Source organism: Sarcophilus harrisii, chromosome 4 (genome assembly GCF_902635505.1).
Source record: "Sarcophilus harrisii chromosome 4, mSarHar1.11, whole genome shotgun sequence".
Classification (NCBI taxonomy): Eukaryota; Metazoa; Chordata; class Mammalia; order Dasyuromorphia; family Dasyuridae; genus Sarcophilus; species Sarcophilus harrisii.
Window position 1 is genome coordinate 339,360,804 of NC_045429.1, and position 25,365 is coordinate 339,386,168.

At 47.9% G+C, this 25,365-nt stretch overlaps 2 protein-coding genes across 2 annotated transcripts; both read left to right on the forward strand.

Annotated features, from left to right (window-relative positions):
- Positions 1 to 2,738: 2,738 nt before the first annotated feature.
- XYLT2 (xylosyltransferase 2) lies at positions 2,739 to 18,954 on the forward strand. Its single transcript, XM_031966365.1, has 11 exons — positions 2,739 to 3,146; positions 6,740 to 7,238; positions 7,460 to 7,635; positions 7,784 to 7,986; positions 9,987 to 10,067; positions 10,366 to 10,582; positions 10,718 to 10,894; positions 13,145 to 13,407; positions 13,876 to 14,071; positions 14,645 to 14,978; positions 15,206 to 18,954. The coding sequence occupies exons 1-11, from the start codon at positions 3,012 to 3,014 to the stop codon at positions 15,526 to 15,528; spliced, it is 2,604 nt and encodes an 867-aa protein (XP_031822225.1). The 5' UTR covers positions 2,739 to 3,011; the 3' UTR covers positions 15,529 to 18,954.
- A 2,116-nt stretch (positions 18,955 to 21,070) lies between these two features.
- LOC116423627 lies at positions 21,071 to 25,021 on the forward strand. The gene is made up of 5 exons (XM_031968666.1): positions 21,071 to 21,184; positions 22,458 to 22,652; positions 23,357 to 23,449; positions 23,736 to 23,906; positions 24,299 to 25,021. Exons 1-5 carry the CDS (start codon positions 21,071 to 21,073, stop codon positions 24,416 to 24,418), a joined length of 693 nt encoding a protein of 230 aa, XP_031824526.1. The 3' UTR covers positions 24,419 to 25,021.
- Positions 25,022 to 25,365: the final 344 nt, after the last annotated feature.

Genomic DNA, 25,365 nt, shown 5'->3' on the forward strand with positions numbered 1-25,365 from the left:
CTGCTCCTGGCCTTCCTACCCCTCAGATTTCAGAATACTTTGTCATATTGGTTTGTCTCCTGAAGGAGTGAGAAGAGAGGAAAGAGAAACAGAGAGGTCTTCTCAGAGTTCACTTTCATAGGTCATTAATGTTGGAAAGTGTGATGGATTTGGAGTTAAAGATCTGTTTTCAAATTCTGATTTTCCACTTACCATCTCTATAGCTAGTCACTAATTTGGGGTCTCAGTTTCATCATCCATAAAATGAAGTTTATTGGATTAAATGGACTCTTAAATTTTACCTTCCAGCTCTAAATCCATCATCCTATAATCTTTGAGCCTATAATTGAGTTCCCTGTGTCCTATTAGTAGGGTTACAGTGGATATAGCCATACTACATGGGGAGATGCCCTTCAGATATCTCCAAAGGCCTCATAATCTCATCAAACTGAATGGAAATTATGACTTTCTAGAACAATTCTCTCACAATAATGATGATGATAATGACAATACACATTTCTAAATGCTTCCAGAATTCAGTGCTTTTTTCATAACAATACTTTATAGGGGATGGTGCAAGTATTATTATAGATGGAGAAACTAAGGTCCAGAGAGATATCCAAGTGTCAAAACTTGGATTACATTACAATATTTTGTCAAGCATATTTGTTTTGTGCTATACTATATCGTACCACAGTGTAAGGGAAGATTGTTGTTCAGTTATATCCGATGCCAATGCTGTCCGCAGGGATTTCTTGGCAAAGACATTAGAGACATTTGCCACTTCCTTCTCCAGTAGATTAAGACAGAAGTTAAATGACTTGCTCAGAATCACACAACAAGTAAATATCTGAGTCAGGTCTTCCTGACTCCACATCCCCAGCTGCCTAAAGTACTGAAAAGCTAAAGGACTCATCTCAGTCAGTAAATGTGAGAAGTACTTGAACCTGGGTTATTCTGAAAGGATAACTCTCCCTCCAGGACGCCATGCTTCTTATAGTTTATATTTCATCATGTTATATTGTATTTTCTATATATGTCATCCATCATAAACCATAGCAATATATATTGTTATATTTTATCTGTTATAATGGTTGCTAAGTCACTTTTCAGTTATGTTCTACTCTTCAAGTTGGGTTTCTTGGCAATAATACTTGCCATTTCCTTCTCCATCTCTTTTTAACAGATGAGGAAACTGAGGCAAACATGATTCAGCGACTTGCTCAGAGCCGCACTTCCCAGCGATGATTTGAACCCAGGAAGATGAGTCTGACTCCAAGCTGCCTCTGTCAACCTTATTTGTATCATGTTATAGTATCATGGAATATAATATAATTCATAAAATAGATCATGCTATACTACTACATCACATTCATAATATACTATATTATGCCATGTTGTATATCATGCAGGGGTCCTCAAACAACGGCCTGGGCCAGATGCGGCAGCTGAGGACGATTATCCCCCTCACCGGGGACTATGGAGTTTCTTCATTTAAAGGCCCACAAAACAAAGTTTTTGTTTTTACTATAGTCCGGCCCTCCAACAGTCTGAGGGACAGTGAACTGGCTCCCTATTTAAAAAGTGTGAGGACCCCAAAATCCCTCAGCGAAGTAGCTGCACTAAATAGTGAAGTTCTTTACTTCCCAGAAGATGACAAAACCATAGGATTGCATACAACAAGATTAGGCAGGACAGGATATGTACGATAGGCAGCCGGGTGACGCAGAGTTCTGACTGTTGGTGTTTCTTTTCCAAAACACAGCCAGGTGATAAAAGTTCAGATCTTTTTTTGTGTCCTTCAATATAGCCCGTTTAGCTCAGGGCTGTCTCTCTGCTTGGTTCCAAGAGCTCTTGCAGCTTTGTCCTTGGCTTCTGCCTCTGCTTTCTTCAGCCTCCAGCCAGCACCAAGCTGCAAGATGCAATGAATCCCTCTCCTCCAAGATAGAGCTTGTGGGCTTCCTCCCAGAGAGGAAGTGCTCCTCTCCGACCCCTGGGAATGTTCCCCAATAACTCCCTCTAGTGGCTCACTGGAGCTGTATTTATGCTACTTCTCAGAGAGTGGGATTGTGGGATATCTCCCAGCATGCTCTCTGGCCCTACGAACTTTAAGGGAGGTGTGATTTTTATTTATTTATTTATTTATTGTCCATCAGCTGTTTCAAGTTCAGGCCCAAAATATCTCCTTCCAAGACCAAATCAATCATATTGAACCATGCTAAATTAGGTAATTATTGTCTCTTTCAACTCTGATGGCTTAAGTTTGTAGAGATTCCACCGTCTGACCGGATTTGCTTCCTAGCTGGGTGGCGCTAGAAAAGTCGCTCACCCTGTTTGCCGGGTTCGGATTCAGCCGCAGCCACTAGTAGCCGAGTCACTTTGGGCAAGTCCCGTAACCCCGTGCCCCTCAGTTTCCCCAGCTGTGAAATGGGAATAGTAGCAGGACCTGCCTTCCAGGGCCGCTGTGAGGACACAGGCGAGGCGCGGAAAGCGCAGAGCCCGGCGGGACACGGCTAAGCGCGGAGCGCGCTGCGCTGGGGTGATTAAGAGTAACATTGTATTTGTATGTGATAACTGAGTGTCCTTCTTTTACTTTTATGAGTTCCGCGTGCCCTATCCGTGCTTCCCGGATAACGACGCTACGAGCCTCCCATTCAGTTCCCGGCGCAGCATCCTCAGGGCCCGAGCCGGCACGCGCCGCCCCTCCGGCCTCCCAGCAGGGCTGCGCAGGGCACCAACTCGGTGCGCAGCCGCAGAGGCGGGAGGCGGAGCCTCGCGGTGACCACGCCCGCAGGCGGAGCGTCTTGCCCCGGGCCTAGCCCCGCCCCCGGGCTCGGCTCGCTCCCCGCCGCCGCCGCGGTCTCTCACCCCGTCCCTTTGCTCTCGGCTCCGTCTGCGCGCGTCCCCGCGCCCGGGCTGCAGGGTTCTGGAGCGCGCCGCGGCGGCGCGCGCCTGGGGGGAGGGGGAAGAGGAGGCGGCGTTGGGGGGGCCGCCGCCGCCGCCGCCGCCGCCGCCGCCGCCGGGGCAGGAAGATGGTGGCGAGCGCGCGGGTGCAGAAGCTGGTGCGGCGCTACAAGCTGGCGATCGCCACGGCGTTGGCCATCCTGCTGCTGCAGGGCCTGGTGGTGTGGAGCTTCAGCGGCCTGGAGGAGGAGGAGCCCGGGGAGGTGAGCCCGGCCCCGGGGTGGGGGCCGGCGGGGGCGTGCTGCTCAGAGGCAGCGGCCCGGGGAGGGGGCGCGGGGCGCCGCTCCGGGGGCGGACTCGAACCCGCGGCTGGGCTCCCGGAGAGCGTGGGGGTGCGCGGCCCAGAGGCCGGCCGGGGGAGAGGGGGCGAGGGCCAGAACCCCCTCCCCCACCGCCGTCCCTCTCCGGGGGGGGAGCCCAGCCCCGGCGGGGGCGGAGGGAGGGTCCGGGTCCTGGGAAGTCGCGAAAGGGGGCCTGCGGCGGGAGGGAGAAGAGGCGCCCGGCGGGGAGAGGATCCCCAGGGAGGCAGGGGAAGAAGGAGGGAGCCCTGTGAGCTGTGAAGGTCAAGGGGAGGGGAGCGGGCTGCGGAGGGGCAGGCTGAAGCCGGGAAAGCGGGGTGGCCGCAGGAGTGCCGCTTCTGGGGGAGTGAGCTCAAGACCGGCCACGGGAGCCCTGGGCCAAACTTTTAGAAGTTAGGGCCGAAGGAGGGAGCCGGGCAAGGGGCAGGTGTGCCGGAGGGGAGGGCCCCACCTGGGAAACTTTGGGGACCTCCGCCTCGGCGGCCCAGGAGGAGCGGGCTGCACGGGCCGGACTGGCAGCTTGGAAGGAGCGGGCGTACGGCAGACTGGGACTCGAGCCCCGTGCATGGGGCTCTGCCCCCCCAGAAACTGGAGAGCGGGGGACCTGATGGGGGAGGGGATTGGGTCTTCCACGGCCCAGAGAGGGAGTCTCTAAAGTGTCTGACTTGGGAGGACCCGGGAAATGTGGTCCCCCTCCCAGAGGAGAGAAAGGAGCGTTAGGGGTGTCGGGAGGGGAGCGGAAGACGCCCCAGGGGGTGGGGATAGCTTGCCCGTCACCCCCTTCCCTGAATGGAGCAGCCTCTGCATTTTGCCCACCCCGGGCTCCCCTCCGACGTCCAAGAGCAGAGTCTGTGCAGAGGTTCCAGCTCCAGCCTTTAATTTCACACAAAACTTTCGTTCTGTTTAGACATATAGTAGTCCTGGTCAGGTCTCACTCTGCTCCGGCATCAGAAATCTCAGTCCTAGTAAGGCAAGAAGAGGTCATGTGTTCTCCCAAAGGCTGCTCTTTCTGTGACCCATCGCCCTGCTGGGCTGGGGTTCTCACTTCCAGCTGAGTGCTCGCGCAGAAAGCGCAGGCCGGGAGACACGGCTTTCCTTGGAGGGACCCTGGCAATTCCAAGGCCCGGAGCTGGGTCCCCAGTCACACTGATTGTTTGCGATGGGCTCCCTGGCTGTGCCTGATGAGTCCCTCCCCTGCTTGCTCTCCACCTTCCCAGGATGAAAGGAAAGGGAAAAGAAGGAATGAAGAAAAAGGAAGCTGAATCTTAGCCTTACAGATTCACACGTCACAGAATATCTGAGCTGGAATGGTCGCTGCTAGTTCAACCACTTTATCTTACAGGGACTCACAGGTGTCCCCAGTCATGCAGAGTTCTTTTTCAGCTCCAAAATAAGAACAAGACATTTCTTCTGCTTTCCTTGTAGTGGGGCAGTTGTAGACGCCCTGGAGATGGATGCTGCACACAACTGGTGTTGTTTCTGAGCAGCTTAGGGAGCTCTCTGTTCTCATTTGGGGGTGGGGGTAGCATGTCTCTTATATTAATCCCCATCCTCTCAACCTGGGGATGGAAAGCTGAGGTGTCACAGTCTAGAGACACATAGTTCCTTTTTGCCCTCTACCCCGTGTCCCTGAGCTCTGTTGAAGCAGCAGGGTTAGATTTAGATTAAGAAAAGTACGTCCCATTCAGAGGAAGCCAGGGCCCTGAGGTTTCCTTTTGTCCTCTGTGACAAGACACACACTGGTGAGGAGGCAGGTAAGCAAGCATCCAGGACAGATGAACACAGCCAGGTCACAAGGGCAGTCAGCCCATCCCCCTCCACTTGGTGCAGAGGGGAAGCTGGCTTTAAGCTTACTGAGGTGATAAACTTGCAAGAGAGCATTGTGTCTGCTGTTCAAGGCCCTCTAGGGACAATCGTGTGGGGAGCTTTCATCATACCTGTGTGTTCTCACAGATAGCAGGGAGACTCCACAAGAGTGGAAGAGCTTTCCCAGATATCAGCCGATGGGACCCGGAGGGGCAAGGAGGAGGGGTGGTTCTTTCTCAGACCCCCCCAAGGTCACCGGCCAGGTCCGACCCAGAGGTCTCCCAGTGCTTTCTTCGCCCCCGGCTTCCTCTCAGCTTGTCCTTCCTAGAGTCAGTCAGCTCTGGTGCAGTGCATGGAGATGCCCATTTTCCTACCCACATCCTGTCCCCAGGCCACAGAACTGCTTGGCCTGTTGCCTTATTTTCTGCCCTCCTCCTTCCTTCCACTCCCTTCTCTCCCCCTCAGCCATAGTGTCTCTGACATCAGCACCCACCCCAGAGAGACCACAACAGTGTTCTCTCTCCTATTCCCACCTGCCTGCACCTGGCAGTGTCTTTTCACACCTACCATGTGGCACAGAACTAGGCTAATGAGCCATCTAGCCTGCCATAAACTTGAATTAGTGGAGTCTTTTACTGTCTAACTTTTCCTGGAGACTGCTTCTCCTTAACAGGTATAGAAATGAAGAGAGTTCTCTGTCAGACCATCCTTTTCCCCCCTAAAGGATTGCTATTCCAGCCTGGAGACCCTCCCTTTCCCCCCCCCAAACCTCTCCTGGGAACCTGTCAGGAGAGAAGATAACACAGCTTCCTTTGTTCTGTTCCCAGGGGACCTCAGTGTCCTTAAGGCAGGGCTCCTCTGATTCCCTCCTACTTTTAGGGAGCCCTGGGCTATAGTATGGCTTGGAAGTTGGGAGCTACCAGGGGAGAAGAGAGAAACCTACTTGATTATCAGGCAGAAAAATAGAATCAGGGACAGCAAGAGTCCAGATGGGTTGGTGTGGCTGGAAGAGTCAGCCCAGACTCTAGCTAAAGAATCCTGTGGAGGTTTGGGGAGTCCAGGGAATCGGGAGAAAGGAGAGGAAGGTGTCCAAGGCTCCCCTAGATCCTGCTTTCTGCTTCATGGTGAATTTTCTCTTGCCACAGTGATAAAAGACTAGGAGAGAAGGGGGAGTTGGAAGGATGTCAGGAGCAGGAAAAAAAATTCAATTTGTATGTATTTCTGTAGCACTTACAGTGCATCTTCCTCAAAACAGCTCTCTGTGCTATCCCTCCAGAGGAAGCTGTGGCTCAGAGTTGTTAAATGATATATGTGCAAGGTCACACAGGGCATAAGTATCAGTCAGGACATGCACCAAGAGCCTCTGACTCCCAGGTCCTGTGTCTCTCCCAAAGTCTCCTGAAGTGTAAATGGCTTGGAGGAATTAGCCAAGGGGCCAAGCGGTGCTGGAGTGGGAACCACAAGGCTCGGGCTCTGGGTCCAGCTTGATCCTTGGCTTGTGTGGACTTATTTCTGTGGGCCTCTGCTCTCTGTAAAATGGTCAGCCCTTCCCTGTCCCAAACAAGTGATTTTCTTCTTCCAGGCTTAGCTCCCAAGCCTCAGTGTAGCAACAAATGGGTGTAGATGACCAGGTTGACAAAAGTCTGCTGGTTCATTCATTCCTTTACGTTCATTTACGTATTTATTTGCAGAAAGGGAGACAGAGGAAGCCACGGCCACCAGACCCAGGCGAGGGCTCTAAAGACAGAGATAGTTCTGCCGGTCGACGGGGAAATGCTGGCCGGAGACACGGGCGCTGGAAGGGCCGAGCGGATAGCCCAGGGGTGTTGGTGGCCAAGGTGGTGAGAGCCGTGACGGGCAAGCACAGATTTAGCCGCCGGGTTCCCCCCATCCCACCCCGAGAGCCCCTCAGCCGCCAGAACCTGAGTACTGGGGGTGGAGGAGAGGTGCTACCTGGGGCAGGTGTTGCAGGCGCCTTCCAGCAAGGCGACACGGGCAGCGTGGAGGGTGCTCCCCAGCCCACAGAGAATGGCTTCACCCCCAAGTGTGAGATCACGGGCAAGGACGCCTTGTCTGCCTTGGCCCGGGCCAGCACCAAGCAATGTCAGCAGGAGATCGCCAACGTGGTGTGTCTGCACCAAGCAGGGAGTCTCATGCCCAAGGTTGTGCCCCGACACTGCCAGCTGTCTGGTGAGGCCCCAGAGGATCGGGTAGAACTTCCCTCCCTCCCCTTACCACCCAACGCAATTCTAGCTCTTTGGTTTGGGGACAGTCAGCTCTGTCCTTGCTTGGGAGGTGTGGTGGAACCCAGCCTGGGGAAGAAGCTGCCCTCACAGGGAGGAGGTGGGGAGCCCTCGGGGCGAGGGGCCTGCTCTTTGTGCCCTCTCACCCTCCCCTCCTGCCCTGCCCAGGAAAGGTGAGCCCCATGATTCAGTGGGACGAGAGCAGAGTGCAGCTGCCCCCAGGCCGGCCCTCGGTGCGAATTGCCTACATGCTAGTGGTTCACGGCCGTGCCATCCGGCAGCTCAAGAGGCTTCTCAAGGCTGTGTACCACGAGCGGCACTTCTTCTACATCCATGTGGACAAGGTACCCCTGTGGGCCAGTGGGGAGGGACAGCTGAAGCCGGGGGGGGGGGGGGAACCTGACCCGGGAGAGCCCAGGGATCGTGGGGCAAGGACAGAGGAGGAGCCGAGAGGCTCATGCAGCTGTGCCCACGGCTTGTTTCTGCTCCCAGCGCTCCAACTATCTGCACCGAGAGGTGGTGGCTCTGGCCCAGCACTACGCCAATGTGCGGGTGACCCCCTGGCGCATGGGCACCATCTGGGGGGGTGCGAGTCTCCTGAAGATGTATCTGCGTAGCATGCAGGACTTGCTGGAGGCACCTGGCTGGACCTGGGACTTCTTCATTAACCTTAGTGCCACCGACTACCCTACCAGGTACTAGGGGCTCCTCTCCCTTCAGGACCCTGGGGGGTCAGCTGGGTCAGTGCCAGCAAACAGGGATTTTTAGGGAGCAGGGGAGAGAACATGAGGGGGCTTTGAGGAAATGAGAGAGATAAAAAATCTTACATTTTGTGCTCCCAATTATTGTTATTATTATTATTTTTATTTTTGCTGAGGCAGTTGGGGTTAAGTGACTTGCCCAGAGTCACACAGCTAGGAAGTGTTAAGTGTCTTAAGTCAGATTTGAACTCAGGTCCTCCTGACTTCAAGGCTGGTGCTTTATCTACTGTGCCACTTAGCTGCCCCCAGTTATTTTATTTAGGCCTTTATACATTTCTAAGAAGGTACCCTAGGCTTCATCATGATTTGAAAAGGGGTGAAGAAGTGCACTTTGCAATCATTATGTCTAGACCATCAGCAGCCCCAAACAAGGATGTCCTTCCCTGCCTCTCCCCAGAAGAGAGTCATCAGGTCACAGATTTAGAATTGGAAAGGACATTGGTGGTCCATTTTATAAGTGAGGATTACAAAGGGGCAGCTAGGTGGTAAGTGGATAGAATACCATGTCTACACTCAGGAGGACGTGAGTTCAAATTCAAATTCAGATACTTCCCAGCTGTGTGGTCTGTGTAATTTAACCACAATTGCCTTTCCTCCCCTCCAATAAATGAACAAATGAAAAATAAAAATAAAACTAATCAGGGTTGCCTCTGGGGCTTCCCCCGGTTACACAGGGAGATAACAGCAAGGCCAAGATTGGAGTCTTCAGAATCCAAATACAATGTTTTTTCTGCTGTATATATTAAAGCATCTCAGCTTGCAATCACTAAGTTGGGAAAAATATATTTTCTAAATACCAAAATTCAATTGTAGTGAATTGAATTTTCTGTAGAGAAATTGACTGATTAGATTTATACTGGAGCTGTGAATGGGCAGAATTTTTTGGAAATCAATAAGGTATTATCCAATTAGGAGTTGAAAAGCTGTTCATGCCTTTTGACTCGGGCCTCCCTTTATTGGGACCATGTCTTTAGACTATTACTGATGGGTGGGAAAGACTTATGTGTGAACAGTATTCCTCAGAGTATCATTTGTAATAGAAAAAAACTGGAAGGAATCCCACATGTTTAGTAATTGAAGAACGGCTGAACAAATTGTAGCATGCAAAGAAAATAATGATTTGTATGTAACAATATTATCCCACCGCTTAAAATTACAAATAAGAAAAATACAAAGAAATGTGAGAAGGTTTATATGAAATGACTCAGAATGAAAAGAAGTGATTCTAAAAACATTTTTGTGTTCTTGTGGTTCCATCCTGTCTGATTCTTTGCAGCCCCATTTGGAGTTTTCTTGGAAAAGATATTGGAGCAGTTCAGCATTCCTTCTCAAGCACATTTTACAGATAAGGAAACTGAGGCAAACAGGGTTAAGTGACTTGCCTAGGGTTATATTGCTATGCTAGTAAGTCATATTGCTAATAAGTGTCTGAACTCGGGTCTTTCTGATTCCAGGCCAGACACTATCCCCTAGGCCACTTAACTGCCAAATAACATTAGACACACTGGTTTTGACTGCATAAGTAACAGTCATTAAATAGGCAAATAAAATAAATAGACATAACAATTATAAATCATTTTTCTAATTATATATTATATAATTTCTTCTATATCTAAAAAATAAGATAAATTTTTAAAATAGGCAGTAAAATCCAGGGAAAAATACCCAAAAGGAAAAGAATTCAGAATACCCTGAAACAAACTTAATTTTTTATTTAAAGTTAATATACATTTTTCCCAAATAATATTTTCTTTTCCCAAATACATACAAAGGTAGTTATCAGCATCCACTTTTACAAAATCTTCTGTTCCCAAGTTTTTCTCCCTCTCCCTCCTCCCCCCACGACAGCAAGCAATCCAATATAGATTTAACATTATTCTAAACATATTTCTAAGATTAATATACACTTTGAAAAAAACTGTTTCCTACTCCAGGACCAATGATGAGCTGGTGACATTCCTGTCCAAATACCACGATAAGAATTTCCTTAAGTCTCATGGCCGGGACAACTCAAGGTGAGAATGAGGATGAGTTATGTGTCAGTAGGGAAGAGGAAGCATGAGCTGTTCAGAAGGATCCCCATTATATCCTGCCCTGCAAATTAGAAGGATTGACTCACTGATTATCAGTCAGGTTTGTAAGTTTCCTGATAATTACAAAGTAGTGAATGGTCCCGAAGTCCATCAAGCAGCTGGTTAGGGGTGTGGGACAAACCTTTTCCACCCTAGATTTGAAGATCTCTTCCCACTGGCCCTGCCCCAGCTTCCTCCGACCATGCTGTCTCTAAGTCCGTCCTTCTGTGTCCTTCCTCAGGTTTATCAAGAAACAGGGCCTGGACCGGCTCTTTCACGAGTGTGACTCCCACATGTGGCGCCTGGGAGAACGACAGATCCCAGAGGGCATCGTCGTGGATGGTGGCTCGGACTGGTTTGCCCTGACTCGCAGCTTTGTGGAGTACGTGGTCTATACAGACGACCCTCTCGTGGCTCAGTTACGTCAGTTCTATACCTACACACTCTTACCAGCTGAGGTGAGTGATCAGTCCTTAAAATCGTCTGGAGGGGTGGGAATGCGAATGACTGATGGTGGCTAAGAAGAGATGGTCAGTAGAGGCACGTGGCACCTCATGAGGGGGCTGGCTCATCTCCCTCTCCCCTCCCCACAGTCCTTCTTCCACACTGTGTTGGAGAATAGCCCTACCTGCAACACCCTGGTGGACAACAACCTGCGAGTCACCAACTGGAACCGTAAGCTGGGCTGCAAATGTCAGTACAAGCACATCGTGGACTGGTGTGGCTGCTCCCCCAATGACTTCAAGCCTCAGGACTTCCTTCGGCTACAGGTGCTGCCCCTGCCCACCTAGAGCAGACTAGCTTGTTGTCCCTGTGTGCCTTTCTGATCCAGGAATGAGGGGACAGGGGACTTTTAATTTCCTGGGCAGAGTGGGATGAGAGACAGATAGCCAGACATGGGGCTGGTGAATAAGAGTAACAATTGATTTCATATCCACTCCTTCACACACATCCTCACCCTCTGTAGAGAGCCCCCTACCAAGGGAATAGACCTCTACCAAAAACCTACCAAAGGTTTGAGTGAGGGGTCCTTCCCTGCAACTTATAAAGTTGTCTAGAGCCAGGCGGTTAAGTGACTTTGTCCAGAGTCACATAGGTGTTTGAGATGGGCACTTGAACCCAGAGCTTCCTGGATTTAAAGCCAGCTCTGTAGTCCTGTTATGTCTCATATACCACTTAGGGACAGCCAGGTGGCTCGGTGGAGTCAGAAAGACCTGAATACCAATCCTGCTTCAGATGTTAACTTTATGATTCTCTCTCAGACAGTTTCCTCATCTACAAAATGGGGGTGCTAACAGTCCCTGTTGCAGGATTGTTATGAGGATCAAAAAAGATTATATTTGGAAAATACTTTATAAACCTGAAAGTACTATATCAATGTAGTTATCAACCTATTCATATTTAAAAAGCACTTTGCATATACTCTCTTATTTATCCTGAGTAACTGCAATAGCTAATTCCAGTTTCTTAATCCCCATTTTAGTAATAAGGGGATGTGGAACAACATGATGTGGAAGATGGAGAGTTGGTTCAGGTCCTTTCTCTGACACATACTGACCAGCTGACCCTGGGCACCCTCTCAGAGCTCTAGGCAAATTAGCTTCAGAGAAGATGCTGACCTGCATTAGTAGAAAGGAGTTTCCTATACCAGTGAAATCATAGGGTTGGTTATGCATTTAGTAATAATAATAACTGCTGTTTATATTGTACATTATGATGCATTGGAACTCTAGGCCTGGAGTCAGAAAGGCTCATCTTGTGAGTACAAATCTGGTCTCAGACACTTCTAGCTGAGTGATCCTGGACAGGTTTGCCCAGGATTGCCTCAGTTTCCTCATGTATAAAATGAGCTAGAGAAGGAAATGTCAAACTACTTTGGTTTCTTTGCCAAGAAAACCCCAAATGGAGTCATGAAGAGTCAAACATAACTGAAAAATGATTGAACAACATTTTGAACTTTTAAAGTTTGCAGGATTTGTAAAGATACCACAGATCATCTCAAAACAAACTACTCCAAAGAGTTGATGCTACAGATATCATTATTATTCCCACTTTACAGATTAGTAGACTATGCTTCAAAGATGTTAAATGACTCATGTATGGTGATATAACATGGAATACACACACACACACACACACACACACATATATATTATAACATGGAAGGTTACCCCAACTGGTTCCTGACTCTTAAATCTAACATTCTCCCACAGCAGGCTACTCATAGAGAGCCAAAGAATATCAGAGCTGCATTGTACAGCTGACAAAATATTTTACAAATGAGGCCCAAAGAAAGGAAACCAATCAATCAGTAAGCATTTCTTAAGTGCTTGCTATATTCCAGGCTCAGGGCTAAGGGCAGGCAGTTATAAGGAAAGACAAAAATAGATCTTGTCTCCAATAAGCTTATGGTCTAATGGACCATAACAAGTTCAATAACTAGTTAGTGGCAGTGCTGGGACTAGAACCTGCAGTCTTCTAGGTTCTGGCCCAGTGCTTTTTGTACCTTATACCATGCTGTTTTCTAGGACCCTGCAGTTGATCAGTAGTAGATCAAGGCTCGGATCTCCTGGCACTTTTAGAAGCAGACCCTTGCTACATACACATTCAACATCAATTCAGAGGCTGACTTGATCCTCACTGCTATCTTTGGGAGACAAAACTGGGGAAATGCAGGGATCCTACAAGGAAGTTGGGTATAAAAATGAAGCTATCCTTGAGGTTACCGAGAGGCGATATGGAGATGGAGTTAAAGCTGAAGTCAGAAAGACATTTTGCACATTTACCTGGCTGGGTGCCTCTGAGCTAGTCATTTGAAGCTTTAGTTTCCCCATTCTTAAAATGAGAGGGTTGACCTCTGAGGTCCCTGCCAGTTCTAAATCTAGCCAAAATCTTATTTATGGCTCCTTGTCCTTTAGTAAGATGTGGGTAGAACCCAGAGATCTCTTTGCTCCATGTGGTGATGTGTGGCTTTTAGTCTCTGCAATCCCAACAACTGTCTTATGTTATTTACATTCTAGCAACTCTCCAGACCTACCTTCTTTGCTCGAAAATTTGAATCAACTGTGAATCAGGAAGTGCTGGAAATCTTGGACTCTCACCTTTATGGTAGTTACCCTCCCAACACGCCAGCGCTCAAAGCGTACTGGGAAAATGCCCACGACATTGCCGATGGCCTGGGCGGGCTCAGCGACGTCATCCTCACTGCCTACACAGCTTTTTCCCGCCTCGGCCTACGGCATGCTGCTGCCATGGCATCCCCTCCAACTAATCAGCTCTGCAGGTGGGAGACACCACCCCGGTCCGCTTGCTGAAGTCAGTCATTCCCTCTTTCTTCCCGTTTTGATCACCCTTTGTGGACAGTGTCCCATAAAATTTAGGGGATACAGAAGGGTGTGGAAACATGGTCCCTATCACTGAAGAGTTCCTTCTTTGATGGGCAAGATGCTGTCTCTTTCTTTATGGAGCTTTCATTACCATGAGGGATATAATCTTCCCCTTATCTCAAGAATTCTGAAACTAATGGGGAAGAAGGAATACATAAATGAGGATTTTTTAAAAAGGGAGGGGGCATTAAGAGCACTTGGAAAAGAAAACTGTATAAATGAGAAACTTATGCTGTAGCGAAGTGGAGGGTGGAGTTGATGCAGGGTGGGGTCTAGGAGGGTCCTTTCTGGGACTTCCCATTCCTGACCTGTTTCCTTGACCAATGTCTTCATCTCTCCTTCCCCATCCCCAACATCCATCATAGGTTTGAGCCTAAAGGCTTCCCATCCAGTGTCCACCTGTATTTCTATGATGACCGTTTCCAGGGCTACTTGTTGACCCAGACAGTGCAGCCTGTGGCCTCTGGGCCCGAAGAGGCGCTGGAGATGTGGCTGATGCCTCGGGGGGCCCTGAAGCTGACAGAACACAATGGTCAGGCCAACCGGCTGCAGAACCTGGAGGTGGGATGGGGGCCTTCATCCCCTTATCCCTTGTCCTCTGCCCCCATTCCCCTGGTACAACACTACATTCATGGGTGTCCTTTGGTCTAGAAGGCAGTGATGGCCTAATATCCCTCCTCTATGTCCTTTCAGTCCAATCTAGATTAAATGAGGGGTGGAGAGAAAAGCTTTTGGATCTCAAAAATTAAGCTTTGACTTCCTTAGACAAATATTTATTGAGCACTTACTATATGCTAAGCACTGTGCCAAGTGCCAGGGATATAAACAAAAGACAAAAATGAAACAGTCATTGTTCTCAAGGAGTTTACATTCTGGTAGGGCAGACAACATCCTATAAGTACATGCAAAATACAAAGGTCTTTTTGGGGGCTCTCACTCTGCTTTGTAGAGCATTCTCCTTCCTGTCATTGCAGAGTAGTTGAGAAGAAAACTACATAGTGATCATGCAGTCAGATCTCTTCATTTTAACAACACAGAGGAAGGGGAATAAGGTGCCTCCCCTCCCCTTCCTACTCATCCTTCTGCAAAGACCACCACCAGCATCTTTTCCAAATGCTTCTTCCTTCCTCACAGGTAGGCACAGAGTGGGACCCCAAGGAGCGTCTCTTCCGGAACTTTGGGGGATTGTTGGGGCCTCTGGATGAGCCAGTAGCCATGCAGCGTTGGGCCCGTGGCCCCAATCTAACAGCCACTGTTGTTTGGATTGATCCCACCTTTGTGGTGGCCACCTCATATGACATCACAGTCGACTCTGAAGCTGAGGTCACTCAGTATAAGCCTCCCCTGAGCCGGCCCCTGCGACCTGGTGCCTGGACCGTCCGCCTGCTGCAGTTCTGGGAACCCCTGGGAGAAACTCGCTTCCTGGTGTTGCCCCTGACCTTCAACCGCAAACTACCTCTCAGGAAAGGTAATGAATGATGATGTAGCCCCAGGATCAGTCAGAATGGGGATTATGAGGCCCAGAGAAGGATGAGCTTATGGCCACACAGCAAGTGTTCCTCTTGGTAGGGATGAGGCTGGGATTAGAGAATCCTGGTCCCCAGACCAGGCTAGGGATTCTTTCTTGACCTGTATGTGGGCTTGTCCAGCAGAGTGGGGAATACTGATTCTGTGTCCTTCCTATGCTTATTGCAGATGATGGGAGCTGGCTACACGCTGGGCCCCCTCACAATGAGTACATGGAGCAGAGTTTCCAGGGCCTGAGTGGAATCTTGAACCTTCCCCGGCCAGAGCAGGCAGAAGAAGCTTCTCGGAGGCACTCTGAATTGACGGGCCCTGCCCTGGAGGACTGGACAGATAGCACCTTGGGCAGCTTCTGGTCAGTGGCAGGGCTGTGTGCCACAGGCCCCTCAGTCTGTCCCAACCTGGAGCCCTGCAGCCAGACCAGCTGGAGTTCCCTCTCTCCCGACCCCAAGTCAGAGCTTGGTCCCGTCAAAGCTGACGGCCGGCTGAGGTAGCGGGACCACAGTGGGAGCCCGGGGAAAACCCCGGGGCGTTGCACCTTAGGAACTCCATGGAGGAAGAGGTGATCAAGGGACCATCCTCTCCCATGGGTGAGAAGTTGGGGTCTATCCTCATTGTCCCATTCCCCCCTCCATTCGTTGGCTGGAGTGAGCAGCAAGTGGACCCTGATGGGCTACTTATCAGACAGTTCCAAACTGGGGACCAGAGAAGAGCAGAGAAAACTAGGGTTCCTTCAGTTACCGAGCCAGTGCTGCTCCTGTGCCCTCTTCAGTTTGTCTAAGTTCTACTTGTTTTTTTAAAGATGGTTTTGTGGAGAGGGCCTAAAGACAGGAAAAAGAGAGAGGAGTGAAGTGCAATAAAGTCTCAGGCAGCCCCAGGGAGATATGGTGCCCCTAGGATCTGCAGAACAGGGAACCAACCGGGCACTTCAAGGAGGTTTCTGAGATAGCCTGGGTCCCCTCCCTTTTGCCCCAAAAGCCCAGGTCAGTAGAGCTGAGGGCAAAGGATGCTGCTGGTCTTGTCCAAAAGAAACAAACCCAATCAACAAACAACCCATCTCTAAAGAGTTCCTAGATAACTGGGTAATCTGTGGAACCAGGCACCAGACAGGCCAGGAGGCCAGAGAGGAGATACAGGAAAGGGAAATGTTCAGGGCTCCTGGGTCTGATGGTCTGCTGTCTCCTTTATGTGAAATGGGTGCTGTCCTGAAACACCCATGGTGCTGACAGATTAGGCTCTGCAAAGCAGGAAGCTCGAGGGGTCCTGGACACAGGTGGTTCCTGTGACAACAGGAGTGAACTAGAGAGAGCAAAGCAAGAACTGCCCTCTCAGGTCGTTCCTGAGAGGGAACCAGAGCAGTGGTGAGCCTGGAGCGCTGTGTAAAACCTGAAATATGCAACAGCAGAAATATATCTCTTACATCTCTAATAGAGTCCCTAGTGTGCTTCCTGGAGGAGGGGCTCCTGCTGAGGGGAGTGGGCACTGGAGCCTTATGGTGCACTCCAACAGGACTCCAGCTGGCCCCTCCCTATCTTTTATCCCTCCCCCCATCTTGATTGCCACAACCTTGACTCCTCCCATAAGCCATTCCGAGCCAGCTCTTTTCTCTCCTTCCCTCTACCAGATTACCTAAGGAACTCCAGGGCGCCATGGAGATGTTAGGGGCATCATATCTGGGTCCACTGGACTTCAGGGATAGGACACTTTGCCCCCTGGACTTTTCTTAGGGATGGCCCCCAAATTTCTGAGCCCCTTGAAACTCTCTAGAAGGCTTAGCTGTTTTGGCACTAGGCAGAATCCTGGGCAGTTTTGATGGTCATTTTCATCCCAGGTGACCCTTCTGTCCTTTAATGTCATTTATACCATAGTGTAATTGTTAGTGGTTTACCTTCCTGTGGGCTATTTGCATTTTATGCCTTATCCCTAATTGGGGGATGAAAAGAATAACTAGTATTTATGTAGTGCTTTAAGTTTTACAAATATTTTACAGATTTTATCCCATTTGATACAACATTCCCAGGAGTAGGTGCTATTATAATCTTCATTCTACAGTGGAGGAAACAGTCTGATATGAGGTTAAGTAACTGGCCTATAGTCCCACAGTAAGTGGCCACTGAGTGCACTTACCACTGTTTTCTATATCACTGAACAGCTAGGGTTTAACTGGGGATCAGAAGTGCCATCTACAGATCACCAGTAACCCTTCTTTTTACACATCAAGGTAGGAAGGAAGCTAAAGGAATTTAAAAGAAACAAGTTTGGGGTGGGGGAGGGCTTGAGAGGATGGAGAAGAGAGCTTGGGTACATAGTACTAGAAGAGGCCATTTTAATGAGTTTACAGATAGGGAAGATAAATGGCTTGCTCCAGTCAGAAATTGGATCCATGAGTGGATGAGAGAAATAACACTCTACTATAGCGAGTCACATCCTCTTCCTAGAAACCAGCAGTCTGGACCTAAGGCCACTTTGAGAAGCCCTCGGTTCTTCGGGAACCACACAAGGTGGGCAGTGAGGAAGGATGAGAAAGTCCAATTGAAGAGATCTGGTTTCTAGGGAATATTATGCTACATCACCAGGAGAGGGCGTCCTTAACTAGGAGCTTGCCACACAACTCCCAGTTTTGGGGATGACCCAGAAAATGGAAGCTGGGAACTCAAAGCAAGTGAAAACGCCTCTGGATTCAGAGGCAGTTTTGGTGATCTGTTGGGAAGTTATTTTTCTGATTTTAAAGATGGAAAGAGCCATGGCTTCATTCTAGTTAAAAGCAAAACAACAAACTTTGATTCCCAGTTCATTTAAATATTTTCCAAGGACCAGCCAAGTTTGTGTAAAAGGGGAACATGGAAGGCTCACCACTGGTAGTCTGATGACTGGAATGAGTTCTTTGCCCAAGGCAACCCATGAAATAGTTTGTGTGTGTGGTGTAGTGTATATATTTACAAATCCAATTGCAACTAGCACTTATATACTGCATATATTATTTCCTTACAACAACCCTGGGAGGAAGGTGCTGTTATTATCTCCATTTTATAAATGAGGAATCTGAGGCTGAAAGCACTTTATATAAATCTGAATGTCACCCTAAGTCCCTAATTCTATCCATCTATTGAAACAAAGGTAATTCAAATGTGATTATGTATGTGTAAACAGAGAAAAAGAGTGATGAAATGAGAAGATGGGTGACTTTGGGTGAAGGAAGAAACCAACTGATATTTATGAAGTCCCTACTATATACTTGGGGACATGAAGACAAATGACATCCAGTCCTACTCTCAAGAAGTTTACAATCTATCTGTAGAAACAATAGCTCCACATAGAAGATATACATAGAATTAAAGAATAATTGGGGTAGCAAGGGAATGACTGAGAAGTAGAGCAGGAAGACCCTCATGGCAAGTCTGGCAGTTAGACTGAACTCTAAAGAAGGCTGGGAATTTTCAAGTGGCAGAAATGTAAAAGAACTGTTCTGGGGCAGGGAAAAGGGGAAACTCTTTTGAAGGATCCAAAATGGAAGATGGAATATTGTGTGTGGTACAGCAAAAAGGCCATTTTGAAGTATAGGAAGAAGAGAAATATGCAATAACTTTGGGAAGGGCTTTCAATGCCAGAAAAAGAGGGTTTTTACTTTTGATCCTGATGGACTGAACAGAAATACGTGTTTTAAAAAAATGACTTTGGCAGTTGTATGGAATATGGCTTAGAAGGGAAGAGAATGAAATTAGGGAGACTAATTAGACTGTCAGTGAGTCCCAATGCATGATAAGAACATAGGATCAGATCTGATCTCTGACACACCAGTTGGTCCACCTGTTCAAGTCACTTAGTTTCTCAGTACCTCCAAGTTAGGTGCTGGTGAATCAAAGATAAGATGGGACAAGCCTTTCATAGCCTATCTCCCTTCTGCCTTTCCAGTCTCCTTATATAATTTTTTTTCCACATAATCTACCATCCAACTTCCTTGTTCTTCCTCTCTCAGGACACATCACCGGAATTTGGACATTTTTTCTGGTTGTCCCTCATACCTGGAATTCTCTCTTTATCTCCTGGCTTCCATAAAGTATCAGCTAAGATCCCTACTTATGCAAAAAGCCTTTCTCCTTCCTCCTTGGTTTTAGTGCCTTCTCTCTGAGATTACCCCCAATTTATCCTGTATGTATCTTGTTTGTACATAGTTGTTTGCATGTTGTCTCCCTCATTAGACTGTGAGCTCTTGGAGAGCAGACTATACTTTAAAACTCTTATTTTTGCCTTTTCTTTGTATCTCTACTACTTGTCATGGTGCCTGTTACACAGTAAGCACTTAATAAATGCTTGTTGCTTCAGTCAAGGTTACATTGTAACAGGAGAGGAGAGACAACATGCAAAATATATACAAATAAATGCAAGTTAATTTGTTGAAGGAAGCAGTAGCTGCAGAGGAAATCTAGGAGATTCTTCAAAAGAGATAAACACAGAAAAGGTCAAGGAAGATTACTATGGGATTGGGAAGAAGACCTTTTAAACTTAAACAGTTCTCTAAGACAGTGAGCAGCAGATGAACGCCAGATACACACCAATGGAGAGAATTTCCACACTTTCCTCATCAGTAAAATGAGCTGGAGAAGGAAATGTCGAAACTCTCTGACAAAACAGCTCATTTTACTGATGAGAAAACAGGCAAACCAGATTAAAGGACTTGCCCAGGGTCACCCAGCTAGTAAGTGTCTAAGGCCAGATTTGAACTTGAATCTTCCTGAATCCAGGTCTACCATTCTTTACTGTATCATCTCCATGACCTTCCTTGTACATGGTAGGTGCTTAATAAATGCTTATTCCCATCCCCTTCTTAGAGTCACCTGTATTCTAATGGAGGAGACAAACATATAAAATATATATTATCAATACAACTATATTTTAAATAGGAGTGAAATGGAAGTATAAGGGAAGGCACTAACATTTGGGGTGATCAGGGAGGCCTCTGGTTCAGAGGAGAGGCTCTATGAGACCTTCTGAAGGCAGTATTGTTTCTTCCTCTGCACAGGCTCCAAGACCAAGGCAGCAGAGACAAGATAACAAGCAGAGAGCTTGGGCTAGGAAAAGCTTTTGCTCCTGCCATGCAAATAATTAAGACTTGGGAGTTTTTCTTGAAGGTGCCTTCTATTCAACTTAAACCATGTGAGGCTAATGTATTTGTATTGAGAGATGCAGATAAAAAATTTTAAAGTGTGGCAGCTTTGAAATCCTCCCTTGTATGGCTCCTGGTGATAGAGCGAGATCTGGAGGGAGTTTGGGGCTTCAAAGACTATACAATAACCCCTTTGGAGAATCCAAAAGGAAAAAAAAAAAATGAGTGTGGGGAGAAAGAAAGAAAGAAAGAAAAGGCCAGGTTGCTGCCCTGAGGAGAGCAGCTTTTGTATTTCTGCCATGTGTGTTTGGTCTCTGTGGCAACGGGAGACACATGGCTCCATGGAGTAGCCCCCAAGGCTTGGATGCAGCCAATTAGGACTGGGAGTCCGGTTTCTTGATCCAATGGGAAGTGCAGATGGGTGGAAAGGAGTTTGTCTCACCACAGGAGGGGATTGGGGGGTGGGTCGAGGGGACCAAGATGCAAAGATTCAGTCTCAATTGGAGGACCAATGGTGCCAGCGTCTGGAGCTCCCCAGGGGCCGATGGGAGCTTGAGTCTGAGCCAGGGGGTGGGGAGGCTAAGTCATCCCAGCAGGTTTTCTATGGGAGCCACGTGCTGCTATAGATGGAGCAGCTTCCTGGCAGTGCCTGGTTCAGGGCCCACCACTGACGGGGCTGAGCAACTCCTGGGAGCACTGCCTGTGGCATGATACCGCCCTGGACAAAGGCCTGACCAAACCTAGAGCCTCCTCAGCCAGATCAGAGGGCAGGAAAGGCTGAGAACCCCCCCCCCATTGGCATACGGGGACTGATGCCTATGTAGGCCCATCCTGGCCAGTGGTGCTGCCTGCCTCAGGGTTAGCTCTTGAAGTCAATGCCTTCTCCCAGTATCCCACTAATCTGTATAAAAGTTCCCCAACCCAGGATCTCCATGGACACGGACATTCTCGCCATCGCTATTGCCACAGGTGAGTACTCCTGTCGGATGAGACAGACTCCCTTGCCCCTAGTCCTGAGAAGTGAACCCTGCCTTTCACTCAAAGTGGTAGAGTATGGGACAGCTGGGCCACAGGCTGTCACCCCCATCCTGGGTCACCTTTTATCCAAAGAACACTAAAGAGGTGGGGAAGGAGCTGTTTCTTCTTGGAGTTGGAAGTATGGATGAAAAGACAAAAGGGACAGAAAGTTAGATGTTACATTTTAGGGCAGGGAGTAACAAATGGGAAAGTGTCCAAAAAGAGGATGCTGAGTGAAATAGAAACTGTCCTGTGAAGAAGGTGCTAAGGATGGTTAATCTGGAGGAGAAAATTTAGGGAGAATGTGATCTTCAAGCTGCTGTCATTCAGGACAAGGATTAAAATAACTGTATGGTTCTCTGGAGATAAATTTTGGCTCCATATAAACACTTTCTAATAACACAAACTGTTCAGAAATGGAACCAACTGCCTTAGATCATAGATTTAGAATTGGAAGTTTTTGGAAGTCTTAGCAGAAGCCTTTTATTTAAAATGTGCAGAAACTAGGTTCTAAGTGACTTCATGGTCACATGAAGTAATGTTTTCACTACAACCACATTGACAGTAACTTGCCCATCCTGAGAATGCTTAAGCCAAGGACAAACACTGACTCCTTGTATGATGCAGATGGGATCCTGCTTTGTCTAGAGATTTGAATATGCCCCTCTTTAGGGCTAAGACTCCTATAAAATCTAGAAGTTACTTGAGTCAAGAAGTCCTGAGTTGGAATTTTTCTCAGACAGTTGGGACCTAATGCGCCGCTTGCTTAACTGCTAGGCCTAAATTTATTCATGTTTAAAAGAGCACCTACTTCAACTACCTAGGGTTGTTGTGATGACCAGCTTATTAAAAATGCCTGGCAAACCTTACAATACTAAATGTTAGCTATTATTATTAGGGTTTACCCAAGTGGATTCCTAAATTCTTAGCTCCACCACTGATGCTTGGGGTGGTCCTAGGGAAAGTTCCTCCCCAATTTGTTCAGTTTCTTTGTAAAGTGGGATTATTTTATCGTCAAATCTCCCAAGGCTGATGGAAAGAGGTAAATCACAATCTCCGAACTGGGAGGAGTCAGAGAGATCAAGTCTCACCCCCTACTGACCAAATAGTTCACTCAAACTTCCCTGTCTTTTCAGGAGCAAGGAGTTATATACTCTGCATGTTTCCAAGGTCAATTATGTAATCAGAAACAGGAAGCCCTGAGCTTCTGCCTTAGTTTCCACAACAGGATATTCCCCCAGGCAAGTCATGCTGCCAGTATCATGGGGGAGGAGGGCTGGGTCTAAGGTGGACAGGCACTAGCTACTCCCCCAGCCTTGGGGGAAGAGCTGGGAAGGTTCAGGAGGCTGGGCCCCTGACTGTGCCTTGGTGTGGGGGTGGGTAGTGTCTTTCTTTGTGTTTGTTCTGGCCATCTTGCTGCTACTCCTCTACCATCGGGACCCCCAGTGTTGCCAACTCCTCTGTTCCTGCCGCTTCCTCCAGGGTCCTAGCCAGTGTGTGAGTACTTACCTCCCTTTCCCAGCCTTGCCTCTACCTCCCCAACATATCCCTGTACTAGACACGTGCATGGAAAACATTCTTGGGAACTGGGGCTTTCTTTTCAAAGCAGCAAAGGACACTGTCCAGTCCTGCTTGCAATGCACCCCTCTTCTTTCCAGGACCTTTAGCTTAGGGTCTCTAAGACTGGGATTGCTTAACTTCCAAATCAGTAACAGGTTGGGGAAGGGTTAACTCCTGGGCTCTTAGTCCTCAAGTCAGGAACAGTGGGCTGGGGAAGGGTTAACTGCTGCTGAGCCCTCCCCCCACTCCCATTATTGTCCAGAGCCAATGCAGAGAGCCCTTCTTTAGGAAGACAATACTTTTTCTCACGGTCTTAGCAACAGGGCCCTTTCACTTTATCTAGCTTTGAGAGGAAAACCCAGGGTCCCCTGCTCCTGAAGTAGACAAAGGACAGAGAAAACCAAAATGGAGTAACCTACGAAGAGACAGTGCTTAGGAACATAGACACCATCAGCATTAAAAGCTTATCAGAGGTTTAAAATCTGACCTAGCAGAATGAGTTGGGAGTAAGGGGAGGGAAAAAAATATGAGAATCCCAAGGACGTGGGCCTTTGTTCAAGAATCAGGCAGGTGCTCACGGACCTGAGGAATCTAGAGCTGGGTGAGGGTCAGATGGTTCACCTTTGCTCATTCTCCCCTAGGACAGTCCCCCTCCCTACTTTAGCAATAACCAGGACTTGATGGGACCCTCAGCCAGATCCCAGACATCAGAGAGGATGAGAACTAGGGTGCAGGTGAGTTGGTTCTATTGCAAATAAAGGAATGAGGGTTAAGACTTTTATGTAGAGAAATCAGAACAACGAATTCAAAAATGGAGAATGAAAACAAGGAATGGGCTATGAGAAACTGGAGATATTTGTGTTGAAAAAAGGATCCTTAGATAGGTTGAAAGAAACGGGAATTTGGGACACAAAACTCAAGAAAAATGTTCAGAAAGGAAATCCATACAATGGCTAATGAGTACACTTGCTCTGTCTCCTTCCTGAAAAGGAGAGGGTCACTGGATATTGTTGATTATAGGGGCACTTCCAGGGTGATGAAGTATTCTGTGTGGGACTGCCCAGTAACTATCAGCTGCCCCATTGGTATCCCCCACGTCTTCCCAGCTATGAGAGTGTTCGAAAAAAGGACCGGCAGCAACAGATCCACCGACTGATTGCACATCGTTTTGGACTATGGGCCTGCAGAGAGGTGGGTCCTGTATTAATCACCTCTTTGGGGGTTTCTAAGAAGTTGTTCCCTACTAACCCTTATCCAGTCCCTCTCCATTCTCAGCTTATAGAGTTCCCTCATTTAAATCACTGATATAGACAACATCTAAGACATCTCTGGGGCAGAGGAGGATAAATTTTCTTTACTGAGGGAAGGACAACCCCTGTAACAAGACTTCTACAAAGGGCACTGAGGGGTTGCCGGGTGAGAAAATTATTCAGCCCAACTTGCTTCTACAAAGGGCCAGAATCATAAAGGAGAAAAGAAAGCTGAATGGAGAGGCCAGTGGATGGGCAAAGTGCAGAAACCAGAGTTGGGGCCGCTTCCCTCTTTATAGTTATAAGAGCTGACACGTCTGCTTTTTTCTCCAGCTTCCACCAACCTATGAGGAATCCCTGGGTTCACTCCCTGAGGTACCCCCCAGTCCTGGCTCTGCCCCTCCATTCCAGAGAACAACTGCCTTCCCTACTCAGAGAAATACTGCAGTGTAGGAGCATGCAAGCAGCCTCCTCCTGGCTACCTTCATATCCCAGACCAACACAGGCAGCAAAGACAGTGCCAAGTTGCCATCGGTGGAATCCTCTGCCAAACTCCAATTGTGCTAGATGCCCTTTGGAGCTTTCAAGGTAGTGCAACAGGAAGGGCTCATTGATGCCACATCTTCAGGAATGCTATCTGTGGCCATCACCCCTTCCATCTCCCCAGCTTCTATTCTCCTGATAGCTTTCTCCAGTGTTTGCAAAGAAGTGATGAGCCTAGGATTACTGCCCACAAGCACAAAGGATAAAGTGAATTATAGAAAAGGAAGTCTTGTTCAAGAACACAGGGAAAACAAGGAAAAGATTTAAAAGTGGATTTCAGGAGTCCTAATCTTTTCTGTTCCAACTTCCTGAGGTTTCTGGAATGATCAGAAATGGATACTTTATTCCAATTCTAGAAACTCTTGATCTCTTTAGGCTCCTCTTGGCAGAAATAGCCAGAGGGACCACAGCCACCAAGCTAATCACTTATATGTGCCACACCAGACAAGAGGCTGACAGGGGGATGTGTCTTCTCCCACACAGAGTAGAATAAATAGTATAGGTAAATACATATTCAATCCTGACCCCTCAGTTTTAAAGCCTAAGCTACCAATCAGCTTTTAGCACTGAAATCCCTTTAAGAATATATCTTAAAAAACATTTTCCTTACTGCCACTTACAGTGTTAGACGAAGGTATGAAAGGAATGTGTCTGAAACATTCAGTGTGATAGGTTTGGTGTTATATAGTTAACCAAAATCAATTGGAAGGTCCAGCATTCCCTGGAAAGACAAAAGTTCAATCAAGACAAACCAGTGATTTATGTTCTTTGGACTTTTACCTGCTGCTTCTGCCATAAACTCTTCCAGATAAGAACCCAGGAAAAAAATGAAGAGAAAAGAGGGCATTTCTAGGTCC

What these genes read in the sequence shown, in the direction of transcription:
- XYLT2 (XM_031966365.1), top strand. Translation starts at nt 3,012, where the DNA reads ATGGTGGCGAGCGCGCGGGTGCAGAAGCTGGTGCGGCGCTACAAGCTG. An exon ending in CATGGCCGGGACAACTCAAG is followed by an intron (nt 10,068 to 10,365) that starts GTGAGAATGAGG and finishes GTCCTTCCTCAG; the next exon opens with GTTTATCAAGAAACAGGGCC. An exon ending in AGGACTTCCTTCGGCTACAG is followed by an intron (nt 10,895 to 13,144) that starts GTGCTGCCCCTG and finishes TTTACATTCTAG; the next exon opens with CAACTCTCCAGACCTACCTT.
- LOC116423627 (XM_031968666.1), top strand. Translation starts at nt 21,071, where the DNA reads ATGGACACGGACATTCTCGCCATCGCTATTGCCACAGGTGAGTACTCC. An exon ending in TCCAGGGTCCTAGCCAGTGT is followed by an intron (nt 22,653 to 23,356) that starts GTGAGTACTTAC and finishes ATTCTCCCCTAG; the next exon opens with GACAGTCCCCCTCCCTACTT. An exon ending in GGATGAGAACTAGGGTGCAG is followed by an intron (nt 23,450 to 23,735) that starts GTGAGTTGGTTC and finishes TGTTGATTATAG; the next exon opens with GGGCACTTCCAGGGTGATGA.